Source organism: Lacerta agilis, chromosome 14, assembly GCF_009819535.1.
Source record: "Lacerta agilis isolate rLacAgi1 chromosome 14, rLacAgi1.pri, whole genome shotgun sequence".
Classification (NCBI taxonomy): Eukaryota; Metazoa; Chordata; class Lepidosauria; order Squamata; family Lacertidae; genus Lacerta; species Lacerta agilis.
The window spans coordinates 49,143,832-49,170,640 of record NC_046325.1 but is presented as its reverse complement, the minus strand read 5'-3'; the positions used below and the strand labels follow the sequence as shown (position 1 = coordinate 49,170,640).

General features: G+C 41.6%; 1 protein-coding gene across 7 annotated transcripts in view; it reads right to left on the bottom strand.

Annotated features, from left to right (window-relative positions):
- Window positions 1-26,809, bottom strand: part of PTPN3 (protein tyrosine phosphatase non-receptor type 3) — a 91,571-nt gene that overhangs the window by 5,911 nt on the left and 58,851 nt on the right. For 6 of the 7 annotated variants that reach the window (XM_033171278.1, XM_033171283.1, XM_033171282.1 and 3 more), the window contains 14 exons: window positions 26,683-26,746; window positions 24,206-24,375; window positions 22,399-22,533; window positions 21,287-21,463; window positions 19,493-19,519; window positions 18,506-18,680; window positions 17,882-17,959; window positions 14,445-14,501; window positions 13,528-13,684; window positions 12,497-12,660; window positions 7,769-7,859; window positions 2,750-2,811; window positions 2,273-2,419; window positions 1,679-1,807 (listed from right to left, as the gene is read on the bottom strand). In XM_033171278.1, coding sequence (XP_033027169.1) covers window positions 1,679-1,807; window positions 2,273-2,419; window positions 2,750-2,811; window positions 7,769-7,859; window positions 12,497-12,660; window positions 13,528-13,684; window positions 14,445-14,501; window positions 17,882-17,959; window positions 18,506-18,680; window positions 19,493-19,519; window positions 21,287-21,463; window positions 22,399-22,533; window positions 24,206-24,375; window positions 26,683-26,746 — 1,633 coding nt within the window. The remainder of the gene's footprint in view (window positions 1-1,678; window positions 1,808-2,272; window positions 2,420-2,749; window positions 2,812-7,768; window positions 7,860-12,496; window positions 12,661-13,527; window positions 13,685-14,444; window positions 14,502-17,881; window positions 17,960-18,505; window positions 18,681-19,492; window positions 19,520-21,286; window positions 21,464-22,398; window positions 22,534-24,205; window positions 24,376-26,682; window positions 26,747-26,809) is intronic. The other variant, XM_033171279.1, reaches the window with a different exon arrangement.

Sequence of the window (26,809 nt, the reverse complement as noted above, 5' to 3'; positions counted from 1 at the left end):
CAAATATGTGATACTGTGCTATAGCCATTTCTCATAAAAGCCCCATCATACATTCAACATAGCAAATTGTGTACCGGTATATTTCCATTTTTACGAAGGCAAAATACTGTCACATAAAGAGAATCCTAACTCAAAGCCACCTGTAACACACTTGGTTCCCTGGGGACTCCCTCTTAAGGCACTTTGTCTCTTTATGGCTGGGACTGCCACCTGGTGGGAAGAAAGCTGCTTCAGCTAAATAACAGCTTAGGTGTTGGGAAGAGCTTGGATGTCAGCAGTTTTAAGCAAACTGCAGCAGAAGGGAAACATTAAACCCACCTCTCTATGCACCTAACCTCTCTGCAGCAGTTTTAAAAAAACAGGTGAGTTCAACATAGTAACACATATAATGTAATGTATAGTTTGGTCCAAAGCGGGTGCCTCCATTTTGCAAAAAACTCTGCCAACTCTGTCACAGTATACCAGACACAAAATGTAGGCAGGGTCTGTTTAATGAACAAAAGATGTAACAACAAGCAATCAACTCCAAACCAAATTTGCCTTATACCAGTTATGCTGCCATAGCCAAGTCTACATGTGGCTATATTTTGCCAAAGTCTGCATGAATACTCAAAGCTCAGTAGAAGTCAGTGGCCCTAGCCAAACTGAAACAAAAATAGCAGGATAGGTAAAGCTGCATCAAACAATATGGACAGGGACAAGAAAGGGTCCCAGTGGTTTCCATGCAGCTTCCTATGCTTTGTTCTTCTGCATTTACTGTTCATTCATCATAGGATGCGATGCTGCATTTGAAGTGTAACAAGAAGAGCCCGGCTGGATCAGGCCAAGGACCCATCTACTCCAACATTCTGTTCTCACAACTGTCATCCAGATACATTATTCCAAATGTGGTTGCACCATAGATTTGCACAGTAATATTATTCTATTAGCAGTTTTTTTGTTATTTTCCAAATTACCCCTAAAACAGAAATGACGGTTTTTCACAGCTTCTTCACACTTGGGTCATTTGAGCTAACCACCACAACTGCAAGGTTTCATTCCTTCTCAGTCATCACTAGGGTCTGTTTGTGATAGTTGTGAAACTAGGATTTTTGGTCCAATGCTTATCACTTTGCAATTGCTTACATTACACTGCATTACCATTCATGTTTGTAGGATTCTCTCTCCTCATTTTTCTGCGCAGCAAAATAAAGAATTGAGTGCTGTACTACTATACTGCACATAGATTTAGTGTTTGAATCACCAATCACTTATTCATATAGAAATGGGAGCTCTAAGTTTAGGCATGTACATGCAAACTTGTCTATGTATTCTCACACATGCATTGGTGACGAAGAAAGGACCCAAGCTCTATAGTGAATCTCATACCATATACAGCTAAGAGCTGTTTGAAAGGGCCCTTACTAATGAATAAAGACAAAATAAGTAACAACACAAGAACTTATACTTGAGTTGCTTCTTAATAATAATAATAATAATAACAACAACAATAATAAACAACCAGAAGGTTAGCTTTGACTCGAATAATCTTTGTAGATACATATTCCAGTTAGGCTGAACAATGGACCAAGCGCAGCAGCATTTAGGTCAGGCAACAAGCACGACATGTACATAACCACGTGTGAAGTTTTAATATGTATTTTTTCTTGTAGCAAACTAAGAAAGTAAAATCACTTACTTCAATATTTGTAATAACCATTTCTCTAAACACGTAAGCAATGGTACAATCTTCAGATCGACACTTGACACGAAAGTTGCCATAATCCAGAACGTCTGGAGGATCAGGCCAATAAGGATGACATTTGGTCTAACACAAAAGAAAAACTCATCCAGTCACATTTATAGAGGGCTGCTCAAGCAATGCTTATAATTGACATAGTACATACCATGTACTAATTGACATGGCAGGAGGCCCAGGCCCAGGCCAAAGAGTTAGCAGAAGCAATCCCCAAAATATCTTCAGCAGCCGCTGCTGCCACAGCAGCTGGAGTTAGCTTATGTTCTAGCAGGCCAGAGTATATAAGGCTTTCATCTTTAGCCTTTCAGTTGCTGGAAACAAAATAGCTCCTTGGTTCCTGAACCTGGTCTTTCCTCCTTGATATGCTAAAAAATTTCACAAGCCACAACTTATTGTCCACCTGCTAAGTTACACTGAAGAATGAAGAAAGAGGCCTAGTTCCAATGTTCCAAGCCGACCAGCAAACCACATCTCAATTCACATACAAACCTCCACACCCAGGAATGGCTTGATAATCAGGTAAATTGTACCTACCCGCCCTCGTTCTGTAAGGGTTGTCAACATGATAATCAGTGATAATCTGTGATCCCAAACTGCTTGCCAGAAATGAACACAGGTGTGTGGAAGAGGCCCTTGAGTGGCTATGTATTTGTTCACAATGCCTACAGGAGGAATTTCCAGCTACGAGAAGAAAGCAAGCTGTAAATAATTGTTGATTCTTACTAGAAATTTTATTGAAGTATTAGCAAAGGCAAGTAGATAAACAACAACAACAACAACAACATTAGTATTTCTAGTCATCCTCAAATACAACATCAACCCACACGACTAGGTCACTAAATCAAAATTGAACAAGAAATTGTACAATAAATTGATAATTCTGATAATTTTAGTTCTGTAGACCCATTGAAATTAATGGATCTAAGTTAGTCCTGTTCATTAATTTTAATAGGTCCACTAGTATGGAAACAACTTGTCGTAATTATTTCAAGACTTTTCTGTGTTACTTACGTTAACATAATTTGCATTTATGTAATCATCATTTCCTTGTAATATTACTCGAGTGATATCATCTAGCAAGAGAAAAAAATAGTAATTAGGTTGTATAAATTAGTATCACTTTTCACAGAGATGGGAATCAATTAGCTGCACAATATGGTCTGGGTCGCAGGTAACCACAGAGCCTAGGGCTTGCTGATCAGAAGGTCAGCGGTTCAAATCCCCACGATGGGGTGAGCTACCGTTGCTCAGTCCCTGCTCCTGCCCACCTAGCAGTTCGAAAGCACATCAAAGTGCAAGTAGATAAATAGGTACCGCTCCGGCGGGAAGCTAAACGGCGTTTCCATGTGCTGCTCTGGTTCGCCAGAAGTGGCTTAGTCATGCTAGCTACATGACCCGGAAGCTGTACGCCGGCTCCCTTGGCCAGTAACATGAGATGAGCACCGCAACACCAGAGTCGGACACGACTGGACCTAATGGTCAGGGGTCCCTGTCCCTTTACCTTTACCTTTATGGTCTGCAAACACGGTATTTTGAAAACTTAAGTAAATGAACAATGACCAAATAGGACAGGAAAGAATGGAATGTGCATGAATCCTGAATCCTGAATCTCTAGCAGAAGTAGTTGCTTCAGAGAGATTTGGGGCTTTCAAACCAAAGTGGGGTCACTCCAAAGGTTCCCAGGTAAAAACAGGAATCTCCAAAGTGAAAAAAACAACAGTGCAGGCAGTGGATCTGCCAAAAGTGAAAAATTATCCTCAAGTGAATGCCATATAAGCAAATGTCAGAATGGGGAGAGGGGGAACCTCTTTTTTTTGGCTGAGTGTTCTGTAGCTTCTAAACAGAGGCAATTATTTTATCAGGAATCACCTTCTGCTCTGTTCTGTGCTAGTTCTGCTACTGCTGCTTACTTGAAACAGTCCTGTCCAGTCAGTTTACACTTCATTTCTGTGACTTTTAGTGCTAACTCAGCAGAGCCAAGTCTGAAGGTGAGTCCCCCAAGCCTTCATCTTAACACCTTAGTTCCTGCATCTATACTTCTGACAGGTTTCTTACTTAGAAGCACTTCTATGATTTTTACAATGTTCATAAAATTGATTGATGGCAACAGAATACGGGAGATTAACACCACCAAAACTGCAAATGTTTGGCAGTGTTCATCCCCTCAAACATACAAATTTCATTCAATTCAGTCAAAAATTAAAAAAAACAAAAACATATGCTGTTAAAAAATAATAAAGTTTAATGTGCCCAGCACAACCCCTCCTGAACCTATCCTACTGGAATTTAGCAGAATAAAGGAGGGTCTGCCCGAGGGCCTATTATGCCTGCAAATTCCATCTAATTCTGTCAAAAATGGGTAGAAAGAATTATAGCCAGCATGAATGGAAAGACATGAAGTTTCGTTCCCCCAAAATTAGGCAACCTCCAAATTTGTCTGAACCAAATCAGGTTGTTTTCTGAAGCAATACTACAAAACACAGCACTGTCTAGGGGAGGCTTTCTCAACATCAAGTTGCTAGATGTTGTTGGGACAACCACTCCTTGGTCCTTGACTGCTATCCCTCCTGGTTAATGATGAGAGTTGTAGCCTAACAACATCTGGTCCAAGTCAAAGAGGAATGAGGGGAAACAACACTTTCCTCCTTTTGAAACCCTTCTGATTTCCATCCCCTGCTGTGCTATATGGTGCTAAAAAGCCCTGGTTCAAGATAGGCTTACCGTGTTTCTCATAAAATAAGACACCGTCTTATATTTATTTTACTCAAGAAAATAAGCCTATGGCTTATTTTCGGGGGTGTCTTTTTTTTTATTAAGTACTGTTGCTGCTGGGTTCAGCTGGCTCAGGGCACGTGGCCCTGCTGGGCGCCGACCCGGCAGGCCACCGCCTCCTCCTCCTGCTGGCTCCCGGATGCTCGGGGCGCGGCGCAGCTGGGCGCTGACCTGGCAAGCCTCCTCCTCTTCCTGCCGTGGCTCGGCCCCCGGAACTGGCTGTTGCTGAAGTGCTGACAAAGTGCCCAGCAGCGCCGCGCGGATCGCCCTGAACCGCGGCAGGAGGAGGAGGATTCAAATTGCTACCGTACAGAGCACTGCTGGATCCCGCTGGCTCGGGACTCCACGCTGCGCGCGCTGCAGCTTCTGCTGTATCCCGCTGGCACTGAGCTTCACACAGCGCGCGCTGCGGCTGGATCCCGGTGGCTCGGGACTCCACGATGCGCGCGCTGCGGCTGGATCCCGCTGGCTCGGGACTCCACGATGCGCGCGCTGCAGCTTCTGCTGTATCCCGCTGGCACGGGGCTTCACAGAGCGCGCGCTGCGGCTGGATCCCGCTGGCTCGGGACTCCACGATGCGCGCGCTGCAGCTGGATCCCGCTGGCTCGGGACTCCACGCTGCGCGCGCTGCAGCTTCTGCTGTATCCCGCTGGCACGGGGCTTCACAGAGCGCGCGCTGCGGCTGGATCCCGCTGGCTCGGGACTCCACGATGCGCGCGCTGCGGCTGGATCCCGCTGGCTCGAGACTCCACGATGCGCACGCTGCAGCTGGATCCCGCTGGCTCGGGACTCCACGATGCGCGCGCTGCAGCTTCTGCTGTATCCCGCTGGCACGGGGCTTCACACAGCGCGCGCTGCGGCTGGATCCCGTTGGCTCGGGACTCCACGCTGCGCGCGCTGCAGCTGGATCCCGCTGGCTCGGGACTCCACGATGCGTGCGCTGCAGCTGGATCCCGCTGGCTCGGGACTCCACGATGCGCGCGCTGCAGCTTCTGCTGTATCCCGCTGGCACGGGGCTTCACACAGCGCGCGCTGCAGCTGGATCCCGCTGGCTCGGGACTCCACGCTGCGCGCGCTGCAGCTGGATCCCGCTGGCTCGGGACTCCACGATGCGTGCGCTGCAGCTGGATCCCGCTGGCTCGGGACTCCACGATGCGCGTGCTGCAGCTGGATCCCGCTGGCTCGGGACTCCACGCTGTGCGCGCTACAGCTTCTGCTGTATCCCGCTGGCACGGGGCTTCACAGAGCGCGCGCTGCGGCTGGATCCCGTTGGCTCGGGACTCCACGATGCGTGCGCTGCAGCTGGATCCCGCTGGCTCGGGACTCCACGATGCGCGCGCTGCAGCTTCTGTTGGATCCCGCTGGCACGGGGCTTCACACAGCGCGCGCTGCAGCTGCGGCTGGATCCCGCTGGCTCGGGGCTGAAGCAGCAGCAACATCCGGTTCTGGGCGCCAACACGACAGACCTCTTCCTATTCCTTGGCGCCCTCCAGAACTGCCCAGCACTATGGCTTATTTTCGGGGTATGTCTTATATTTTATGAACGCTTGAAAATCCTCCCATGGCTTATTTTATAGGCACGTCTTATTTTATGAGAAACACGGTACCACACACACATTCTCTATTATGGTCCAAAGACCCGCAAAAACAATTTCAAGAGCAATTTCAAAAGCAAAGTACAGCAGACTTATGGAAAAGACATTACTAGACAGTCACTGTGTTTTATCCAAGACATGTTGATTTCTAATTCTAACTACCTCTGAGAGAAATTTTGCCATGACCAAAATTCCTCATCTTCAAAGAGATACTTGAGATAAAAGGTATCAGAGTTTCCAGGTAAATTTACCAATAAGGGCTTAATTAAATGGTTTTTGGCTTGTTTATACAGCCCACGTGTAGTAAGATACGTTTCATGCAACCAACAGCCTGAGAACATAAACAGTATTCTGGTAAGTCATACCGGTTAGCTTAGGACTTCAGATGACTCAAACTACAGTCCTCTCTTGTTAAACTTTGAGTAGAGCATAGGAGCAGTTTGAAGCAGATGGGATATGGTCAACAAGCACTCAGGTGAAACCAATCTCTCTTTACTCCACATACCTATAGCACAGATTCAGGGACTATTACGGTACTTTGCATGACCTGATGATTAACTGTTTGCTGGAGCTTTGTAGTGTTATGCACTGTGCCTCAGTGGCATACTCCCAATTCTTCTGCCTTCCCATTTGATCTCAACACACTCAACTACACTGCGTGCAAATGAAAAGAGGCCCACCAAAAGATCAGGCGCAGACCAACATGCTGCCAGCTGTTCCTCTATGAACAGCAGGATTGGTCATCCATTTGCTCTAGTAGTCTCTTCCTGCACCCTGTTGTTTCTTTGTTGCTAGGGAGTGCTTGGCAGGTAGGGACAATGAATCCTGCTGGGATGCTACAGGGTAGGGCTAGCCTGTGAGCTAAATTAATTAGGAGATGGAATAGTCATATGGGTTGTCAAAAGGAGTGGTGGGTCAAAGAGGGCTGATTATCTTAGGTGTGCCTATTAGGATACTTTTCAAGACCAGGTTTGTACTCTGGATTTGAACCAGGGTCCTCTAGCACACAAGACTTAAGTTTTATGAGACCAGGGTTTCGCCTTCAGCCCCTGTGCTCCTAACATCAACACTGATTGCTATGAGGAAAAGGCCAATGCTCCACAATATGTCAAGACACCTGTCTGCTGCTGTGGTTGAGCAGTTTGGGAACTGCTCTGTAGAGGCTGCAAATTGGTTTGAGTTTTCTAGATGTCCAGAGATCAGTGGGGGTTTCCAGCCTTCTGTCTGGTGGGGCTCAGCCTCCAATTTCTGCTTTCAAATCCCATATCCTATGAGCAACTGGAGGGTACTGGTGTCAGTGTATGCCTGTGACTGCTTTTGTTGCAGTTTCTGTGTGGTAAAAGGTTATTTCTCTCTGTGAATGGGTCCTGAACCACTGTTCCACGAGCACTGTGTATGCTCTGTGCAGGCTCCCTGTGTAGGGAGATATATGATCTACTAGTGGAGCTGCCATGGATCTTTAGATATGGCATAAGGTAAGTTCAGGATTAGTTGCCCCATTTATGTACAGCAAATGTACTTTTGCTTACCCTGAATATGTAGAAATCACCTTATTTCGGGGCAGTCCTGATTCACTTTTAGACTGATAGGCATGGAATTACTGTTAAATATTACAAGTTATATATTAAAGGAAATAAAAGGCAAAATATAATTTAATACTCACATGGCAGAACATCTTTGTACCGATTTTTGTCCATGTTTTGAGGTAGCTTTGCACAAGTAATAGCTAATCCAGGCTTTTTTCTATAAAGTTGCTGAAAGAAAATAAAAGCTCTTCAATGAATAATTAAATAAGGATCAAGTTGAATCTATTGCTTGAATTATAACAAATATAAAATAATTTCCCACAAATGAACAACTGGCAGTTTCCAATTTCTGTGGATGGCAGCTTGACTGGCACTGGAATTTGGGGTGGTCTTGTAATTACAGACTCCATATCTCTGGCCAGATCATATGACAAGTGACTTGGGGGCTTATTTTATTTTGGGGTCTTGTTCCAAAGTGTTAACAAGTTAATGACAATGCAGGATTAGGCATTTACAGAAGAGAGTTACAGGGCAGGAAGGCGTTCTTAATCCTTAGCTTGCCTATCAAGTCAGTGGAAAGCTGACTAAATACTCCTCAAATTTTGATGCTAGTTCTTAACAGGATTACAGATTAACAGAAATTGTAAGAAGATAAATTTACTATTTTGACACCTGCGTGTCATTTAAATACACTGTTAAATAAAATCTAATTAGGGCATTATGATATCTACATTGCACTTCTAAAACTGCCAATTAAAAGACTGCATGTAGGTTTTAATTTTGTGGTGAAACACAAGGGTTTTGTAGGCCTATCCAAGCAGCAATTATTAACAAAACATTAATTTTTTCTGCTTTTATATTTTTAGAAACTTGCACTTCAGTATAGCTAAAACATGATCACTGTGAGAATAGAATGCTGGACTAAGTGGGCCTTTGGCCTGATCCAGCAGGGCTCTTTTATGTTTTTAAAGTCATGACTTACAATGCTGCTTTGGCAAGCACCTGAATGAACCCTTAGCTTCTGGAACACCAAGTGCTCCATTTCTGGGCAATGCTGTCAACAAATATAGCACATGGTCACAGAGAAGAGAAAGTTAGAAGAAGGAGAGTAGCCAAGAGAATAGCGGCTTTATTTGCATCTAGTCCGGTCAATATACAAAATGACCTGGGCAAAATTGCAACATAAACGCTATTAATGGCATTTTTATGAGAATTGGGTGTAGAATAACATATAAAAAATTAGACAAAATTAAATGACAGGAACACTGTGAAATCGTGATTTCAAAATGGCCAACCTGCTGTATCAATTGTATTGTATTTCGATTAGTTTTCTAAACTTAATTGTGCGTATCCTATGTTTTTTAATTGTTGTTACCAAACGTCAGGGGAAATAATACAAAGTTGTCATTGATCTAGTTATTAGGCTACATAATTTCTGTATTTAAATGTTTGCTAAATACAACAAAGTGAAAGCAATGGTACATTGAAACAAGGTCTGGATGTGCTGTCACAGCCTGTAAAGGCGTGGAGGAAAAGAAGATAGCTGCAGGTCTCTGCGCCCAATATCATTCTACAAGCAATAATGTCAAATGTGTGGTTTGGATTTTTTACTTGTTTATCACTACAAAAATACAAATTAAATTCCGTTTGATGGTTAGCATGGTACAGGAGTAGAATCAATAAATCGGAATCTTCTCCAATCACAGTAGTAGTTTGGAACTGAGGTGATGCCCCAGCTGCCTTCACAATTTCAACATCAGCATCTCCTTCACCTAGTACAACAGTGCATCCTTGTCTCTTCAAATGTTCAGCTATGAGAAGAATGATTCGCTGTTTGTTACTTTCATTGGAAAGAAAGTTGTCTTGTTTTAATATGAATTTAGTTTGCGGAGAGAAGTGTACTTCAGGGCTAGAGAACATAGATTTCCGACATTTGTGAGTCATATCTTTAATGGATGGGATGTTTTCATAGCTGTCAAAGACAATAATAGCTTTCCCATAATGACGAGTTGTAAAATTCGCATAAGAACATGCTATGTCATAATACATGTTGTATTTGTCCATGGAGCATAGACAGCATCTTAAAAAGAAGAGACATCACCTTGCCAACAAAGGTCCATATAGTTAAAGCTATGGTTTTCCCAGTAGTAATGTATGGAAGTGAGAGCTGGACCATAAAGAAGGCTGATTGCCGAAGAATTGATGCTTTTGGTGCTGGAGGAGACTCTTGAGAGTCCCATGGACTGCAAGAAGATCAAACCTATCCATCCTTAAAGAAATCAGCCCTGAGTGCTCACTGGAAGGACAGATCCTGAAGTTGAGGCTCCAGTACTTTGGCCACCTCATGAGAAGAGAAGACTCCCTGGAAAAGACCCTGATGTTGGGAAAGATGGAGGGCACAAGGAGAAGGGGACGACAGAGGATGAGATGGTTGGACAGTGTTCTCACAGCTACCAACATGAGTCTGACCATACTGCGGGAGGCCGTGGAGGATAGGGGTGCCTGGCGTGCTCCGGTCCATGGGGTCACGAAGAGTCGGACATGACTGAACGACTGAACAACAACAAATGTCATCATACATTTCATGCTTCTTCCATTTAAGGCAATGCAGCAGCGGACCACCATCTAACACGAATTGATCACTTCTTGGAACGTATTCGTTACTACAACTATTCTGTTTCTGCATCACATATTTTTTGATAACATGTACTATCTGTGGCTTGTCAGCCTTCCTGGGTATAGAGCATGATTTGAACAATGAATGTGGGTATGAGCACAATTCATACTGCAGCACTTCTTCCAAATTTAGTTCGCCTGTGTTAACAATGTCCAATAGCAATGCTGGGTCAATCGTTCTTTCATCATCTCCAGGAATTTTCAGTGCAGCAGAGAACGCTAATGTTTTAACTTTGTCAGAACGCTTACATTTATATGCAAAAACTTCTTGGTCAATAAGTTTAGCTACAATGACCTTACCAACTTCTTGCAATTCATGCACATTAACATTTGCCAAATCTGCAGTTACACCTGTTACAATATTATGCAGTCTTGACTCGGGTGTAAATGGCGAGAATGCTTGCAACTTGTTCAATACCAGTTGTGAATCATTTTGTCTCTAATCAGCCTTGCACTAGATAGTTCCTTGTGTTGTTCACTTGATGAATATGACACAGTGGTAAACTCCTGCATAGCTAGATTATACCCTGACGATACAGGCAATGATAAAGACCAAACTGCTCTCTGAACGCCAGTCAATCCACTTCCTCTGGTCAAATCCCCTGTAGTTTTAAGAGAGCGCATCAGACATTGTTCAATTACTAAGTCAGAACCCAATCCTGCCCAGTACCATTCACTTCTGCGTATCACATGAAATCCTTTTTCAAACATTGCAGAAACAGTCGCATTTGTTGTTGGCAACAGAATTATATTCTGCAAATATAGGTATGCTGATTTCAAGTAATTATGGTGACCCGCAGCTGCGAAAATGGGTAGACACTGATGTATGGCATCAATATGCATTTTCCATGAACCAGTTCTATCTGCTGTGATGAGTTTTCTAGCAAGATCAACCATATTTTGATACTCAAGCCATAGTTTACTTGTTGCTGAGTTTGCTTTCAGTTCGCTCTTCTTTGCATTCAATGCACAGCTTATGTGTATCATAGTCTGTGAAGAATCCACTTCTTCTATAGTTTCGTTACAGGACACTAGTGAATCATACAGTGCAGAAGCTTCTTTTAAGACCTGGGGGAATTCTGAAAGATCTTCAATTATCTGCGACATTATTTCAGCACTTAAGCATGAATCGAGAATCAAATGTCCACGAAAAGCTCTTGATACTGATATCCCATTTAACATATGCACTACTGTATTTTCCCCATAAATCTCTTCTAGGATTTCTTTAAGGCCCGATCCTGCCATGAGTGTACCAATGGCCCCAAGAAGATTCATGAAAGTATGAAAGGAACCAAACAATAGAATGATGTCCTTGAGAGCACTACCATCACATGATGATTGAACTATTTGTGATGCTTTCCAAAAGAGTGGCTGATCAAATGTTGATAGTTGGTATATTGTGCTTAAGAGCTAAATCTCGTAGGTATGTTAAGGTAGACAGGACGCAAGTCATTTCAGTGGGCTTCATATCAATGATAGGTAGGAAAAGTACTGATGATTTCTCAACTTTCTGGTTGTTTTGGTTATTATGTATTAAGTGCATCATTCCAGACCAGCCAGGCATTGGTTGTTCAAAGTTCCTTGACAGTTTCCACAGCAGATCTACTTTGACATTTGTGGGATAGATATCAGGCAATATTTTAAACTTAATGCCTTTGAGAGTACTGGATGCAAATCGATATTCATGAATGTTGATAGATGCAGCAGCTTTTAAGTCACAGCTCAATATATTCTTTCTTGGAATACAACGAGAAAAGGTTTTTGCTGGGGTTATTGCTGCTATCATCCCCATACCATGGAATGTGTTCTCACCATTCAGTGTAAGAATATTGTGATCAATATTGTCCGCAGCTAGAAGAACGTGACTGTTTTCAACATTTTCTGATATATCAACAATTAAAAAACATAGGATACACACAATTAAGTTTAGAAAACTAATCGAAATACAATACAATTGATACAGCAGGTCGGCCATTTTGAAATCACGATTTCACAGTGTTCCTGTCATTTAATTTTGTCTAATTTTTTATATGTTATTCTACACCCAATTCTCATAAAAATGCCATTAATAGTGTTTATGTTGCAATTTTGCCCAGGTTCCAGCGTTTTTTTCTGTAGTTTGCCCGGACTAATCTGTTTAGGAAGGGGCACATTCAAACCAAGGGTCTGACACTGTGATGGTTGCTTACTTCAAACTGAATTAGGACAGTTCCACTTTCCAGTCCTTTCTTTAGTTGCTCCATTGATTCTTCTAAAGTCTCACCATACTCAGAACAGTTGGGAATAATTGTTTCCAGAAAACCAGATCCATCAGCTTCATCTTCCAACTTGTTTTCAACAAATGGTCTAAGAACTAAAAAGACACAGGCAAATCCAGGTCTTTAACATTCTTCAATGCACACGAAAGCTCATACCAAGAACAAACTTAGTTGGTCTCTAAGGTGCTGCTGGAAAGAATTTTTTATTTTGTTTTATTCTTCAAACAGTAATGTCTAGGTATTTTAAAGAAAATGTACATGAAAAAGGACAGATTTGTAAAAGCTGCTTTGCTAATTGTTGCTCTTTGACAGTTCCAAAGCAAATATCCTAAGGCAGGTGAATATTAGCAGGGAGGGAGATGCAATTCAATCTCTTTCTGTGCCGCAGCAACTATTTTTTCTTTGGAAAATTGCGGAAATATTGCTCTCATGAGGGGGAAAATAATTTTAACTCCAGTGCCTTATCTCAAAACCTTGATTTGAAACCATGCTGAGTTCTTTTTGCAAAGATTGGGTCTACAGACAATGCCAATATGGATGTCACAACAAACCATGATTACAGAAAAATCTTGATATAATGGCATGAGGGAGGGTAGCTTGGAATCTCCAAGTCTCTGGTGCCTGGATCCAGACCAGTAGAGTTCTGAAATTCAAAGATGGAAGGGGGGGGGATCAAAACACTTCCTTCCATTCCATGCCAGAAGGAGCGTCAAACTGCTAGCTGCCGGAGGACTGGAGAGCTGAAGGGAGGCTATACCCTCTTCCTCCCAGGAAGACCAGCTTTAGTTAGCTGTGGGATTCCAATGTTTCAAGTGACTCCTTGTAGAAATTTAAAGAAAAGCTTGAAATAAAATTGCTTCCAGTATACAGACAATAATCCTGATCAGATATGTTATGCTCCAAGCAGCATGATCCCACCACAATCCCACTCTTCAATACCAATACATCTCTTAAATACTTACCTTTCCGCCTGATCAGAAGTACAAGCTCACGTGTATGTGACTCTCTGCTGGCTTTTATAAACATCACCACTTGGTCATGTGTGTGCTCAGAGATGTCCCGGCCATTGATTAATACTATCTGATCACCTTCAAGCAATTTTGGAATGCATTTATCAGACTGCCATAAGACAAAAGAAAACGAAGCCAGTATTTTCAAACTTATCAGTCTAAGAAACAAACTGGATATTAACTTCAGTGTGAAGGATTTGACTGAATCTCTGATTAGCAGTGCTATTCTTTATCTTGATGAAGTATTACCTGCATTAGGAAACCATGGAAAATTTATTTGTTTCATATATTTTGAACAATTTTCCATCAGCAATGTCTGACACTATTCAGTTCAGATTGAGAATGAGGCTGTTCAATTTTTTCTTTTCTTCTTTATTGAATCAATGGAGAGTTGGATAAGGGAAGTCAGTGTTTATATATAATTAAGTTCTTCTCTTTGTGATTAATGGAATATTTTGTGGTTAATGGAATTGTTAAAATGAATTGGATATATGTGTTATTTGCATTTCTTCTTCTATTGTTATTGTTATGTAATTTATCTGTGAAGAAGTGTATGATCGAAAGATTTTTTTCTCTTTTCTTTTTTTTCTTTCACTAAAAATGAAGAAAAAATATTTATAAAAAAAGAGAGAGAATGAAGCTGTTCAAATACTCTAGGGGCCCACGTTCTAATTTTATGCATTTCTATCGAGATAATGTCCAAGTTTTCTTACCACTCTCTTATTCTACTAACAATTGGCAGTAGCAGTTATAGTCGTAGCAGCAGTAGTAGATTTCTATACTCTGCCTTTTTCCCTGACAGGGACTCAAGGAGGCTTATAGATAAAATACAATACAAAAATGAAGGAAGTTCAAAAGTTTATACTTACAGGGGAACCTGGAATGATTCTGGACACAACTAGAGGTATCTTCTGATCAATGCCCCCCTAAAACATGGTGCCAAAGTATTTTTATTATATTTTATTACATTTATATCCAGCTAGTCCTCTCAAAGGACCCCAGGATAGCAAGCAACAGTGTCAAAACAATACAATCTTTAAAACATTTAAAATACATCTGAATAGTTAAAGTATTAATACACAGGCTGAAATCCTACACTATGGGGAAAACTTCCATTAAATGCAATGTGGTTTTCTATTGACTAGACATGTAATAAGCTGGCATTGTAATGGTGCAATATATGATTTATCTATAACAATTTTCAAACTGTAATGGGGCATTCCAGAAGTTTATGTTTCAGATATGCTTAACTTAAAACAAAGCTTGTCCAAAATCTTCCCCCTGTGATCCAAAGCTGCCAAAGGTATGATCTAGCACATCTTCCTAATTGTTAATATTAGGGGATCATGAGATCCAACCAGCTTCACCAGAATTCCAAGCAAGCTGCAAGTATCCTATACAACAGAAGTCCGCAATCTTTCTATCACCAGAGCTTAGTTGAGAAAGCTGGAAATTACAGATATCCATCAGTCAACAAAATGGTAGCTGATGGAGGAAGAGTTCGGTAGACAATTACCGGTACTATCATTTTCTCTTGATAGTTTTCTCTTCTTTGGAAATTGCGGCAATTTCCTTGTGGCAGGTACTGTACCTCAGCCTACCCATTTCAGGCAGAATTTTATGATCAATAGACTAAGTGGAGAAAATATTTTGTATTATTTCTTGCCCCCATCCCCACATGTATTTTCTCAACTCCTTTCGTCTCCTCCTTCCAACACTCGACTTGTACCCTATTTCCTTCCTGCAGTTTTCTTCATTTCTCCTCCCTGATCCTTTTACATTCTGTGGCATAATGATTAGAGTGCTGGACTAGGACCTGGGAGTCCAGGGTTCAAATCTCCACATGGACATAAGGCTCATCTTAGCCTAAGCTATCTTACAGGGTTGTTGTAGGAATTCAATGAAGAGGGGAAGAACCATGTATACCACCTTGAGCTCCCTTGGAGAAGGGGGTGGGATGTAAATGGAATAAAATAAATAAAAACAAATAAGTGCCCTACTCAGTGGCGTACCAAGGGGAGGCGATGGGGGCAGAATGCCCCGGGTGCCAGCCTGGGGGGAGGATAACACTTGGCGCCACCCCCCCCATTCCCAAGCCGCCGCCCGGCACCCCTGTCTGTGCTGCTGCTTGCGCGCTGCAGTCTTAAAAGTTGCCGTCGCCGCACAGAAGGGGTGGCGGCCACTCGCGCCTGGCATCTTGGGTGGAGTGCGCATGTCCACACATGCGCACTCCCCCCTGGGTGCTGCACGTGTGTCGTGACATCAGGGCATGCGCACATGCGCGCGTGCTAGGGAGCAGCGTCCCGCCCCCCCGGGGGGGGTGCCCCCGCATTTGCCGTTCCAGGCGGCACAGCGGCTCCCTATGCTACTGGCTATGTCAATCTTATCAGTATGAAAAAAGAAATATTTTATTCTACAATGAAATGAAAGGTTATATAATTTCTACACAGAGTCATGTGTTCACATTAGAAAAAGAACTTATTTTTACACTACATTTCACTAAAGTTTGTTGGAAAAAGACATATAGCAAGAGTCAATGATTCTTTTCTGGTGGTACATGCTGGTATGTCGTACTGCCACTTCCCCCCCCCCCTTTTTCTGGCTTCTTGCCATGATTATAAGAAACCACCCAAGGAGGAAAAAGCAGCAAACAAATCATAATTTCTGTGCAGCCTTTTCAAAACCCAGAACTGCAGAAGCAAGAGAAGGAGGCAAGACCTGATGAGAAGGAAGGAGGTGGCAGCAGCAGCAGAGGAAAAAGCTCCTGGGCACCTTGAGACAGGAGCAGCTAGCAGCAGTAGCATCGTGGTGGTGAGGGGGCAGTACTGGAACCTTTTTTCCTAGAAAAAGCACTGGCAAGAGCTATATATTGCTAGATAGATAGATATTAACAGTTCCTGTACTAAGAGGTAGTCTCTAGACTAGGGCTGGGTGATATCTGATTTTCAACATTGTGATATATCACCAGCTAAAAAATGTAATATAGCAATATATTACGATATCTGAAACACAGAACTATATAGGGTGGGCATGAAGGTCCAGCATGTGGATGACTGAAGGAGCAGCCATGGAGATCTGCAGGCGGGGGATTGGAGATGGGACTTGGGAGAGAAGGAGCAGGCTGACAGCTTGGATGTTGCATCGGCTGACAGAGAAAGGGAACTCCGAAGCTATCACAAGATGCTGAGGCCAAAACTGTTCTGGTTTCAGTTGAAACAAACCACGGCGAAGCAGCCAGAGTAGGGAGAGGGAACACCGCTGTTATCGCAAGGCTGAACATAGTTATTGCAAGTTGCTGGGGCTGAATCTGTTCTGCCCTCAGCTGAGACTTATTGCAAGGTACCGAGGCTGAAACTGTTCTGCCTTTGGCTGAGACAAACCACGCACAGGGACAGCACTGCTCAAATTGCTCACAATTATACTGCCCTCTGGTGTTTTGAATTATATATTGTCAGGTCAAATTTAATGAACCAGTTATCGTGATGCAGACTTCATGTCGGTAATGAATGATATAGCGATAAATCGCACATAGCTGTAAGATTTAATCTTTAAAACAGCATTCTGGATGGGGGGGGGGGTTTCAGCATGTTTACCTGTTAAAAACACATAATGAAAATCCTCTAACAGGTTTACTAGAAAATACTTAGAAATGAACTAGGTCTCATGACCAAATGTTTACATTTGATCTAATTTCTTTATCTGTGCAAAGATAGTTTTACTCCAGGAAATTTACTAGCATAGCTTGGGCAGATGACAAATGATATGCACATAACATTATTCCAAATCACTGTGTAGGGGCAAATGTACTGTTAAAATAATGCAAAATCTTTGCCTAAAAGAGAATCAATATCTTAATCAGGGTCAATAATGACTTGCACTCAAAGCAAAACCTGAGGCAAATTTCAAAGTTTCTGTTTAAAACAAAACATGCATAGAATTTTACCCAAAAAGTGAGAACAGCACAATTTGTCAGGATATGCTCACCCCCAATATTCACTTGTAACTTGAACCCTTGCATTCCTATTTATATCTAGTACACAAAGTTCATTCATAATTAGCATCCACATGACAACACTAATAACTAACTGAGGGCAATAAAATTTGGTTTCTTCAGGGAGAAGATAGTGAGGAAGAACTATTGATGCTCCATTAAACCAATCAGTGTTTTGACAGCACAGCAGCATACTTTATCACAAACTGGGGAAAGCATATTAAAAAAGATACAAGCAACATTTCACAATGGTTCCCTTGCAATGCTCACTCCCAAGTTATATCTGATTATCAATATTGCTTTACTAGTGTTTACCTTCAGGTTAAATCCAAATTTTCCATCTTCATCTGGCAAAATGCGTATCAAAAGCAAGTCTCCATCAATAACTTCATTCTGGAAGACAAGGAAAAGGGGCTTTTTATCTGTGAAACATGTTAAGTACTATCCCGGAGGAATGACTTGGATAATATCATGAGAAAATTTTGCAAACTGGGCGTCCCCACCACCACCACATAGATTTGTCCATTTCAAAGGAGCTGTCTAGCCAAAGGCTGAAACTCTATGATAAGGCTAATTTTGCCCCTCTCTCATTAAAAAAAATAATCCACAAGCAAACAAGGCAATTGACAAGTCAACTCAAATGTAAAAACAGAGTATAAATACAACCATCAGTGTAACGGAACACACAATTCACATCCAGAAACCCTCCAACTTCTCAATACATATTTACAAAGTATTTTTTAAAGCTTAGTGTACAGATACAGACCTCTTCTATAAAATGACCAGGATGGGGGCTGGGTTCCTTAGGACTGGAACTGATGTATGAAAGAAATGTCTGTTAATCAACTGAAAAGGTATCCTGTTCTGTCTCACCCATACTGCACCTACACTGCTGTTTAAGCTTATCAGGAAGTGCCAGTTTCATCTTGTTTATCATACCTTATCAAAGTAGTACTGATTGGAGTCATCCATTAAAAGTCCTTTTGAAACATTTTCATTTGTTTCTAAAGACTGTTTATCTGTTCCATTCAAAGGATGAGACCCTGAAAGGTTGCCAACTCCATTGAGAGTCTGAGACAAAACATTCTGTGTTGAATTATTTTCCAATATGTTCCTTCATTAAAAAAACAACAAGTTAAACATTAATAGCCAGACCTCACTATTTAGTGTAAGCCAACAATTTTTATGCAAAATGATTTCTTCTTCTGAATGTCAAGGATTTCTTTTTGACAAGCCAGTTGTGGGATTTTTTTCAGAATTTCAAATTTTTCATTTGCTTTAGCTCACTATATTCCAGCCCCACACTTTAAGATACAAGAAGAACATAATAAATATTCACATTTTCACTAGCAATATCAGCTCAAGTTTTCTGGTGCAGCAAAAATTAATATGTTGTTAATAAAATATTTTATACCCACACATGCTCACATGTAACACCAAGTTAGACTTAAACTATGGTTTATCAGGGACCAGCTGAAATTGCACCCACCCCGTCCTCCCTTTCCTGTCTTGGAGGTGTGAGCATCAAACAGACCACAATAAGAAGCCAAGAATAAACCATGGCTTATTTTGAGAGAAACAAATCTCCATCACTAGTTTACACATAATCCTAACCTAACACACTGATTTGTTTGTTCCTGATGGGGCAAAGCGAGGAGGGGGAAAAGGTATGATTTGAACAACTTATGTTAGGGAGCTTGCTCATTTGTTTAACTCTGATTTACTGTATCAGAACAAAGAGAGAGAAAAATAGTAATATTTTAATTGCAAGTAAACATACTCAAAGGATGTGGCCACTGGATAGTTGATAAATGTCAAAAATGAATAAATAATACATATTAATTATGTTTTCTGGGATTTAACTTGATTAGAATATCTTAAAAATTCAGTTACAAGAGGAATTTGTGACACTGTTGGAAAACTCACTTTGGTGATTCCTGTTCTGATGATCTGCTGAAAAAGCACACAAGCAGTGGATAATTAATATGAAATGTTTTATAACAAATATTTTAAGCAGTACAGAAATGGTGTATTCAAAAACTGTATCAACTGTATTGCATTTTTAAACTAAGAACATGCAGCTTATATGCTGCTTAAGTCACTGAGCATGCATAGCATATATGTGAATGAAAAAAAGCAAAGAAACCAACAGTACAGTAGGGTGGAACTGCTTTGCGGTGTTTCCGGTACTATTTAGATGGACATTTCCTGAGGGTGGTGCTTGGGGAGTGCTCTTTGGTCCCATGGAATCTTCAGTGTGCGGTTCCTCAGGGTTCAATTTTAACCCCTGTGCTGTTTAACATCTACAGTGGTACCTCTGGATACGCACACCTCTGGTTGTGTATCCTTCAAGATGCGAATGCAGCAAACCCAGAAGTGTTTTTTCAGGTTTCGCTGAACGCGCGTGCGCAGAAGCACTCTACTGTGCCACTTGCATGTGCAGAAGAGGCACCTCAGTTTGCGAATTCCTCAGGATTCGACCAGAGCTCCGGAACGGATCCCGTGCGCAACCGGAGGTACCACTGTACATGAAATCGCTGAGTGGGGTTATCCGGAGGTTTGGTGTACATTGTCACACTGATGACACATAGCTCTAAGTCTCCTTTACGTCTGCAGGTGAGGCAGTGGATGTGCTGGACCACTGTCTTGCCTGGATGAGTAAGGGACTGGATGGGAGCCAACAAACTAGCTCACTCCACTTAAGACTAAGGCACTGTTAGTGGGTGGTTCCCTAGAGCAGATGAATGGGCGGCTGCTTGCTCTTGAAGGAGTTACACTCCATCTGAAGGAGCAGGTACTTCTTGGGGGTACTTCTGGATCTTTCACTGTCACTTGAGGCTCAGGTGGTCTCAGTGGCGTGGAGTTCCTTCCATCAACTTCGGCTGGTGGCCCAGCTGCACCCTTATCTGGACAAGGATAGCCTAACTTCTGTTTATGCTGTGGTATCCTCCAGGTTTGATTACTGAAAAGTGTTACACATAAGGAAGCCAATGGAGATGGTTCAGAAACTTCAGCTGGTGCAGAAATCAAAGACCAGGTTGCTCACTGTGGCAAGATGGTTTGAACATATTAGACTGATTCTGGAATGACTGCACTGATTGCCAATCGGTTTCCATGCCCAATTCAAAGCACTAGTTTTGACCTATAAAGCCTTAAATGGCTCAGGACAACAATATATCAAGGACTGCCTCTCCCCATATGAATCAAGCCAGATCCTGTGATCATCATCTGAGGCCCTTTCTTTGTGTGCCTCCTCCACGAGATGTCTGAAATGGGCCTTTTGTGTGGTGGCTCCATTTGTGGAATGCTCTCTGTAGGGAGGCTCGCCTGGCGCCAATGTTCCTCTTCAACCAGGCCTTTGGCTGATTGACATCCTATATCCTTTTAAATGTGTTTGGGGGATACTGGTTTGTTTTGTGCTTGTTCTTGTTTTTTGTATTTTATGTTTTTATCTTTTATTTTTATGCTGTGAACTATCCTGACTCCTTCAGATGAAGGGCAGTATACAGATTTAATAAATAAAACAAATACATTAGTGATGTCTTTAATTAGGAATTTGGTACTTCTGACTAAATACTCAGGGTTATGGTATCAGTCTTCTTTACTAGCAATATTCTTTTACTACTGAAATATTTAACATGAACTATCTTCTTAATTTTGTTGTTTACCAATTATCAGTGCAGAGTAGCATTGAAATCACTGTTTGTAGAGGTTATTTACCTTCTCCATGGGCTGCGACTCTGGGACAACTCTGAATCACTATCCTTGGAAGTTGGGGAAACTTTATAGGTGTAAAACACATCTTCTGTTTCAGTTATATAGGAAATCTCATTTGCAAGGTTATCTACAGATGAGTGTCGTGGTTTACGAATCTCATGACGTAATCTAGGACTTCGCCTTAAAAGAGGTAAGATTCAGAAGTTAGTTGCGATAGTATCTTTCTTAAACGTTTTTTAATATATTATACACACACTCAGAGGCTACAACTATTTTATCACTTGTTTAATAATATTTTTAAATTAAACGCCCATTTATTCCAAATAGACATGAGCTATAACATGCAGAACAGACCACAGACAAAACCTATATAGAAGAAATGTGTTTACATCAAAAGCCTATGCATGTTTACTCATTAATAAATGCTATTGTGTTCATTGAGGCTTACACTCAGATTAGCATACACATAATTGTAATCTAAGCACAATTTTCTACGTTTAAGTAGAAAAAAAGAATGTGGAATTCTGTTTAACTTCAAGCAAGTATCACAACTACTTGGGATAGGCCCCTCTACAGTCAGGAAGTCAGTCTTTAAATTTTAGAATTGTGGGAGAAAGAGCCCCTCCACTACTTCTTCACATATTGAAGCTGTTGGAATCAAAAGCCATATCCAATAACCAAGCACTGTCTGTTGGAAATAATTGCAGTAACATTTTGAAATACAGTGGTACCTCTGGTTGCGAACGGGATCCATTCCAGAGGCCCATTCGCAACATGAACAGAGCACAACCTGAAGCGCCGAATCTGCACATGTGTGCGGCGCGATTTGGCGCTTCTGCGCATGCATGATTTTGCGCTTCTGGGATAGTGCAAAGCGCCAAACCCGGAAGTAACCCGTTCTGGTACTTCTGGATTTGGTGTGTTTGTATCCTGTGACGAACACAACCCACAGCGAACGCAATCAGAGGTATGCCTGTATGGCTATTTTGAATCTTTATTATTCATCTTTAAGAGAGATCTTAATCGCATCACAATTAAATTTTGACACAAATAAAACTTTGCCTTGTGCTCCTGTCCCTTCCCATTTTATGGAAGATAAAAAAGATAGTTCTTACCAGTTTGGGGTAACTGGAGGAGACCGAGAAGGAAGACTTTTGGTCTCTAGGTGTTCAGCTGACAAAGATCGCCTCATAGCTGCATTCCAAATCATACCACCTATTACTTTCCTGCAGTAATGATTGTTAGAAGATCTGAAATAAAACAACATACTTTAGAAAGTGTACTTTGTGCATAATAAATCTTTGTTTTAGGTACAGAAAGAGGAAATTCTTACTGGAAATTCATGTTCTCTAAACTCCCAGAGGACATTTTAATTCTTCAGGAAGCTCTCTGCCCTTAGCTCACTGAGCAGAGCCAATGACTTGTACTGCCTCCTCCACAGAGAAGGATACCTCTGCCCTCCCATATCAGACTGGAAAAACATAAATATCCCTTCAACTTAAAACTATATCTCTATAAAAATGTAATGGTTTCATTAGAAATCAGCAGTGCCACAGAAACATCCAGCAGCAGAACTTTGATGATGCTTTGTGGAAGCATGTAGAGCAGTGTTTAACCAAACAATTAAGCAGATTGCCTCTAGCTCAGGGGTCGGCAACCTAAGGCCCTTGGGCCGGAAGCAGCCCACGATCCGCCCCCGAACTGAGTCGCCTGCTTGGTGAGTCCCCACCTGCTGCGCTAAACCGGTGCAGCGCAACAAGGGGACTCTCTTCCGCGGCTCTGGATATCGCTTCTGCGCATGCCCAAATGCTGAAAAACGCTTCTGCCCAGGCATGATGGGCATGCACAGATGCAATTTCTGGCATTGCACTGTGCTGGTCTGGCCCACAGAGGATCTCTGCGGGAGTGATCCGGTCCATGTCCAGTAAGCCTTGCCGACCCCTGCTTTATCTAGATTGTCCCAACTGGCCTTTCAAATCCTGATGAAGGACTCAGGAAAAGGTACTTTGTTAAGAGGTGCCCTGCAGAAACACCCTTTTAGTGCTTTTGGATGTTGACAGACTTTGAAATTTTCCTTCCAGCTTGTTCTCCATGAGCGGCAGCATGCAACATGTCTTGGATAGAATGACTGGAAATAGCCTGGATGGAAAGTAACCTGTCAATGTCTGCCAACTCTTCCTTCAAAAGCTAATCCTCCTCTCTGTGATCAGACTCCAGAGAGGCTTGTGAGCTGGGCTTGTGGTAGCTGGGAAAAAATATTATTTATACTAAAGAGAATTCTCACCAGCACCAGAACTAGGAATCACTACTGTATTGGCCAAACTGAGGTTTATAACAAGGAAAACTACGAACTCAACAGCTTCTGGGCAACTGAGTAAAGAGAGAAAAGAAGAAAAATCTAGTTCACACTCTGAAGAGCAACGCATTAAACAAAAGTTTAGTGTGGCGCCCGCCCTGTGGAATACCCTCCCATCAGAGGTCAAGGAGATAAACAACTACCTGACATTCAAAAAATACCTGAAGGCAGCCCTGTTTAGGGAAGTTTTTAATCTGTGATATTTTAATGTATTTTAATATTTGTTGGAAGCTGCCCAGAGTGGCTGGGGAGACCCAGCCAGATGGGCGGGGTACAAATAATAAATTATTATTAAATTGTTGTTGTTGTTGTTGTTGTTGTTGTTGTAGTTGTTGTTGTTGTTAAGTTCATTTCTTTGTTTCCTTAGAATTGACCCCTTCCAATTGTAACAGACTCCCCTGGCTTCCCTGTGGGACAATTGCCAGGCTTCTAATGATGTGCTGGGAAGTCAACCAGAAATTTACAAAATCAGCCTTAAATTATTCACAAAACTGTTTAAGTATTACATATGTAAACGGGTTTCAGAATTACATTCAGAAGTATTCTGTTTAGGAGCTCATACTCACTTGGTTGGTGTTCTGGAACTCGTGGTCCAGTAATGGGAAAGTAACTTCTCATGAGGTAGCATCTTCTTTGCCTGGAAAAATGTGTGAAGCTCCACACAAGATTTCCACAGGTTTTTGCATGCTCGGTAGTTTAGCATATTGAAGGCAACTATGTGTTCCCTGGATTCATTCTGTAACAATAAAATATGTATCAGAATTATTCTAATCAGTAATTAGAATATATATAAAGTATTGCGGTAAGAGGTTTCCACAGTAAGAGATTACCACAGGACAGACAACAGATGTTAGGGTATCCCTGTCCAGATAGGGGCACAGATAGAAGTCACCCGTGCCACTGAGGGCACCTGAGCCTCAAGTGACAGCGAAGAATTCAGAAATACCCCCAAGCTACATACCTACTCCTTCAAAGGGAGTATACCTCCATCAAGAGCAGGCACCCTCCCATCCACTCAGTCTAGAGAAGCACACACTATCTTATCTGGAATGAGCTTCAGTTTGTTGGCTCTCATCCCTTGGCCTTGTGAGCTTACTGGAACTTACTGATGAAGTTACATAAAGTTTGGGCGTTCCTGGGGACTACAAGGCAAGACCAATCTATACAAGTCAAGACCAATCTGTAAATGTTAACACTGAAACAGAAATATATGATGTATTTTCAATTTTGACTTAAAAGTAGAATTTACAGATGCAAATACAAATGTATGATTGCATCTTCCCAGTGCTTAGCAGTACTGGGTAATAGCAGCTTTCCACATGTACAGAATGTAGGGGTAGTTCCAAATAAGCTGTACAACTATTTTTTGCTGTAAGATGGCCTCATAATACTGTTTGTTTGCATCAGAAAAACAATTCTGCCAACTTATATCTGTGGTAACAGTGTCAATATTGTCAGATTTGTACAAGCTTTTGTATATACATATACAAAATGTAAATATTTCAATAGGTTCCAAATATTCTCCTAGCTCTCCCCTTTCCCTTTCCATGGATTGCCCTGAGCTCTTTACAATGATTTTGAGGAAGAGGGCCGGAAAAATTGGACAGAGAAAAATGGTATTTATTTTTTTGTAAGGAGCAAAGGAAGAGTTATTGAACCCATCAGTCAATGAGACAGCAAACAATAACGTTAACATTCTCCACTATGAAGAAATCTGATCCCTCTGCCACTTTGTAGGAGTGGCTTTAATTTAAAGCTGCTTTTGTAACGCTTTTCTACAAAACAGAAATTTGCAGCATGATCACCAGTAGACACCAAACACTGTATTTGAAAAAGAAAATGTGTATTTAGCTACAAATATCTAGGGACATCAGCAGAGAATTTGTATGAATCAGATTTAGAAATAACCAAGTGTTTACTGCTTTATTCCACATGCTTTCACTCTAAGGGCTTCTCCGGATATTCTTTTCATTGCACATTCTTAACAATTTGTGCTCCTGATGCTATGGGGGCAGCCATATGTAATTCATCTTTATATAAATACAGGTATGTGTTGGGGGGCTGTGTTTCATACTGCTTCATTTCCAATCAATGCATATCCTGTAGCAGCCTGCTGAAATACCGTATCTTTTCATGCCACAAATAAATGGAGGAGTGAGGGATACTGGCCGGCTTTTTTAATGCTATAGGCCCCTATAGCCCGAGGTAGCATAAGGGAAGCATTGGACAACAACTATTAAAGCAGAATAAATCAGCTATTAATTAACTATTAATGTTAACACTGTCTGACCACCAAGCTTAGGGAGTCGGGAAACTTATTTGGCCTAAGCCGGTACAAAAATAAAACCAGAGCAAGTCCTCTCTGCCCTCTAAGCTTCAGGCAGTTACACTATACAGTAGCAGTTAACCAAGAAGCCCAAAACATTGCAATTAGGGACCCAGGACTTCCAGAAAAGAGCACACCAAATTTAAGCAAGGCAGTTTATTTACAGTGCATAAAAATACAAGTCAGAATAAAACAACAAATCTAGCTGATCTAGCCTTCAAGGTACATGGCCCCACACAACAGGAACAGTCAGCACAGTGTGAAGCATAGAATAAAAGAATAATCCAAGAAACTGGCCCAGCAACTGACCCAGAGATTCCCAGCTAATTAGAAGCTCTGCTAGCTAGAGCCTTGAATACATGTGTTCCCACAGAGGCACAGTTGCTGTTAATTAAGCAGACCACCATGCTGACTTGATCAAATTAATGATCAGATCTCATTACATCTTTTCTTTGAATTAAAAAGCAGGTGCAGGGCACAGGGTAGGAAGAAAATCTCTGATCAAGTATTCAGTCCAAATGTCAATCGTCTCTACAGCAATTAGCTTCACATATCATCAATGTATTATGAAATATACACTATCTCTGTACACCTTGTTTTCCAACTCATAGACACGGCCTTTAATTCATTGCTTCATCTTGTGGCAAGATTGGAGGTTAATTGTAAAAAAAAAGACTAGGGGTGGGGTGGCTGGGGGAAACAAACTAGTCTACTCACATGTTTCTGTCGCTGCTGGATAAAGAACTTCTTTCGTTTAAATGAAATTTTTATTATGTTCACCCTGAAAAAGAACAAGTTATACTATATCATACTCTAAAAACGTAACACAATTAAAACAAACATT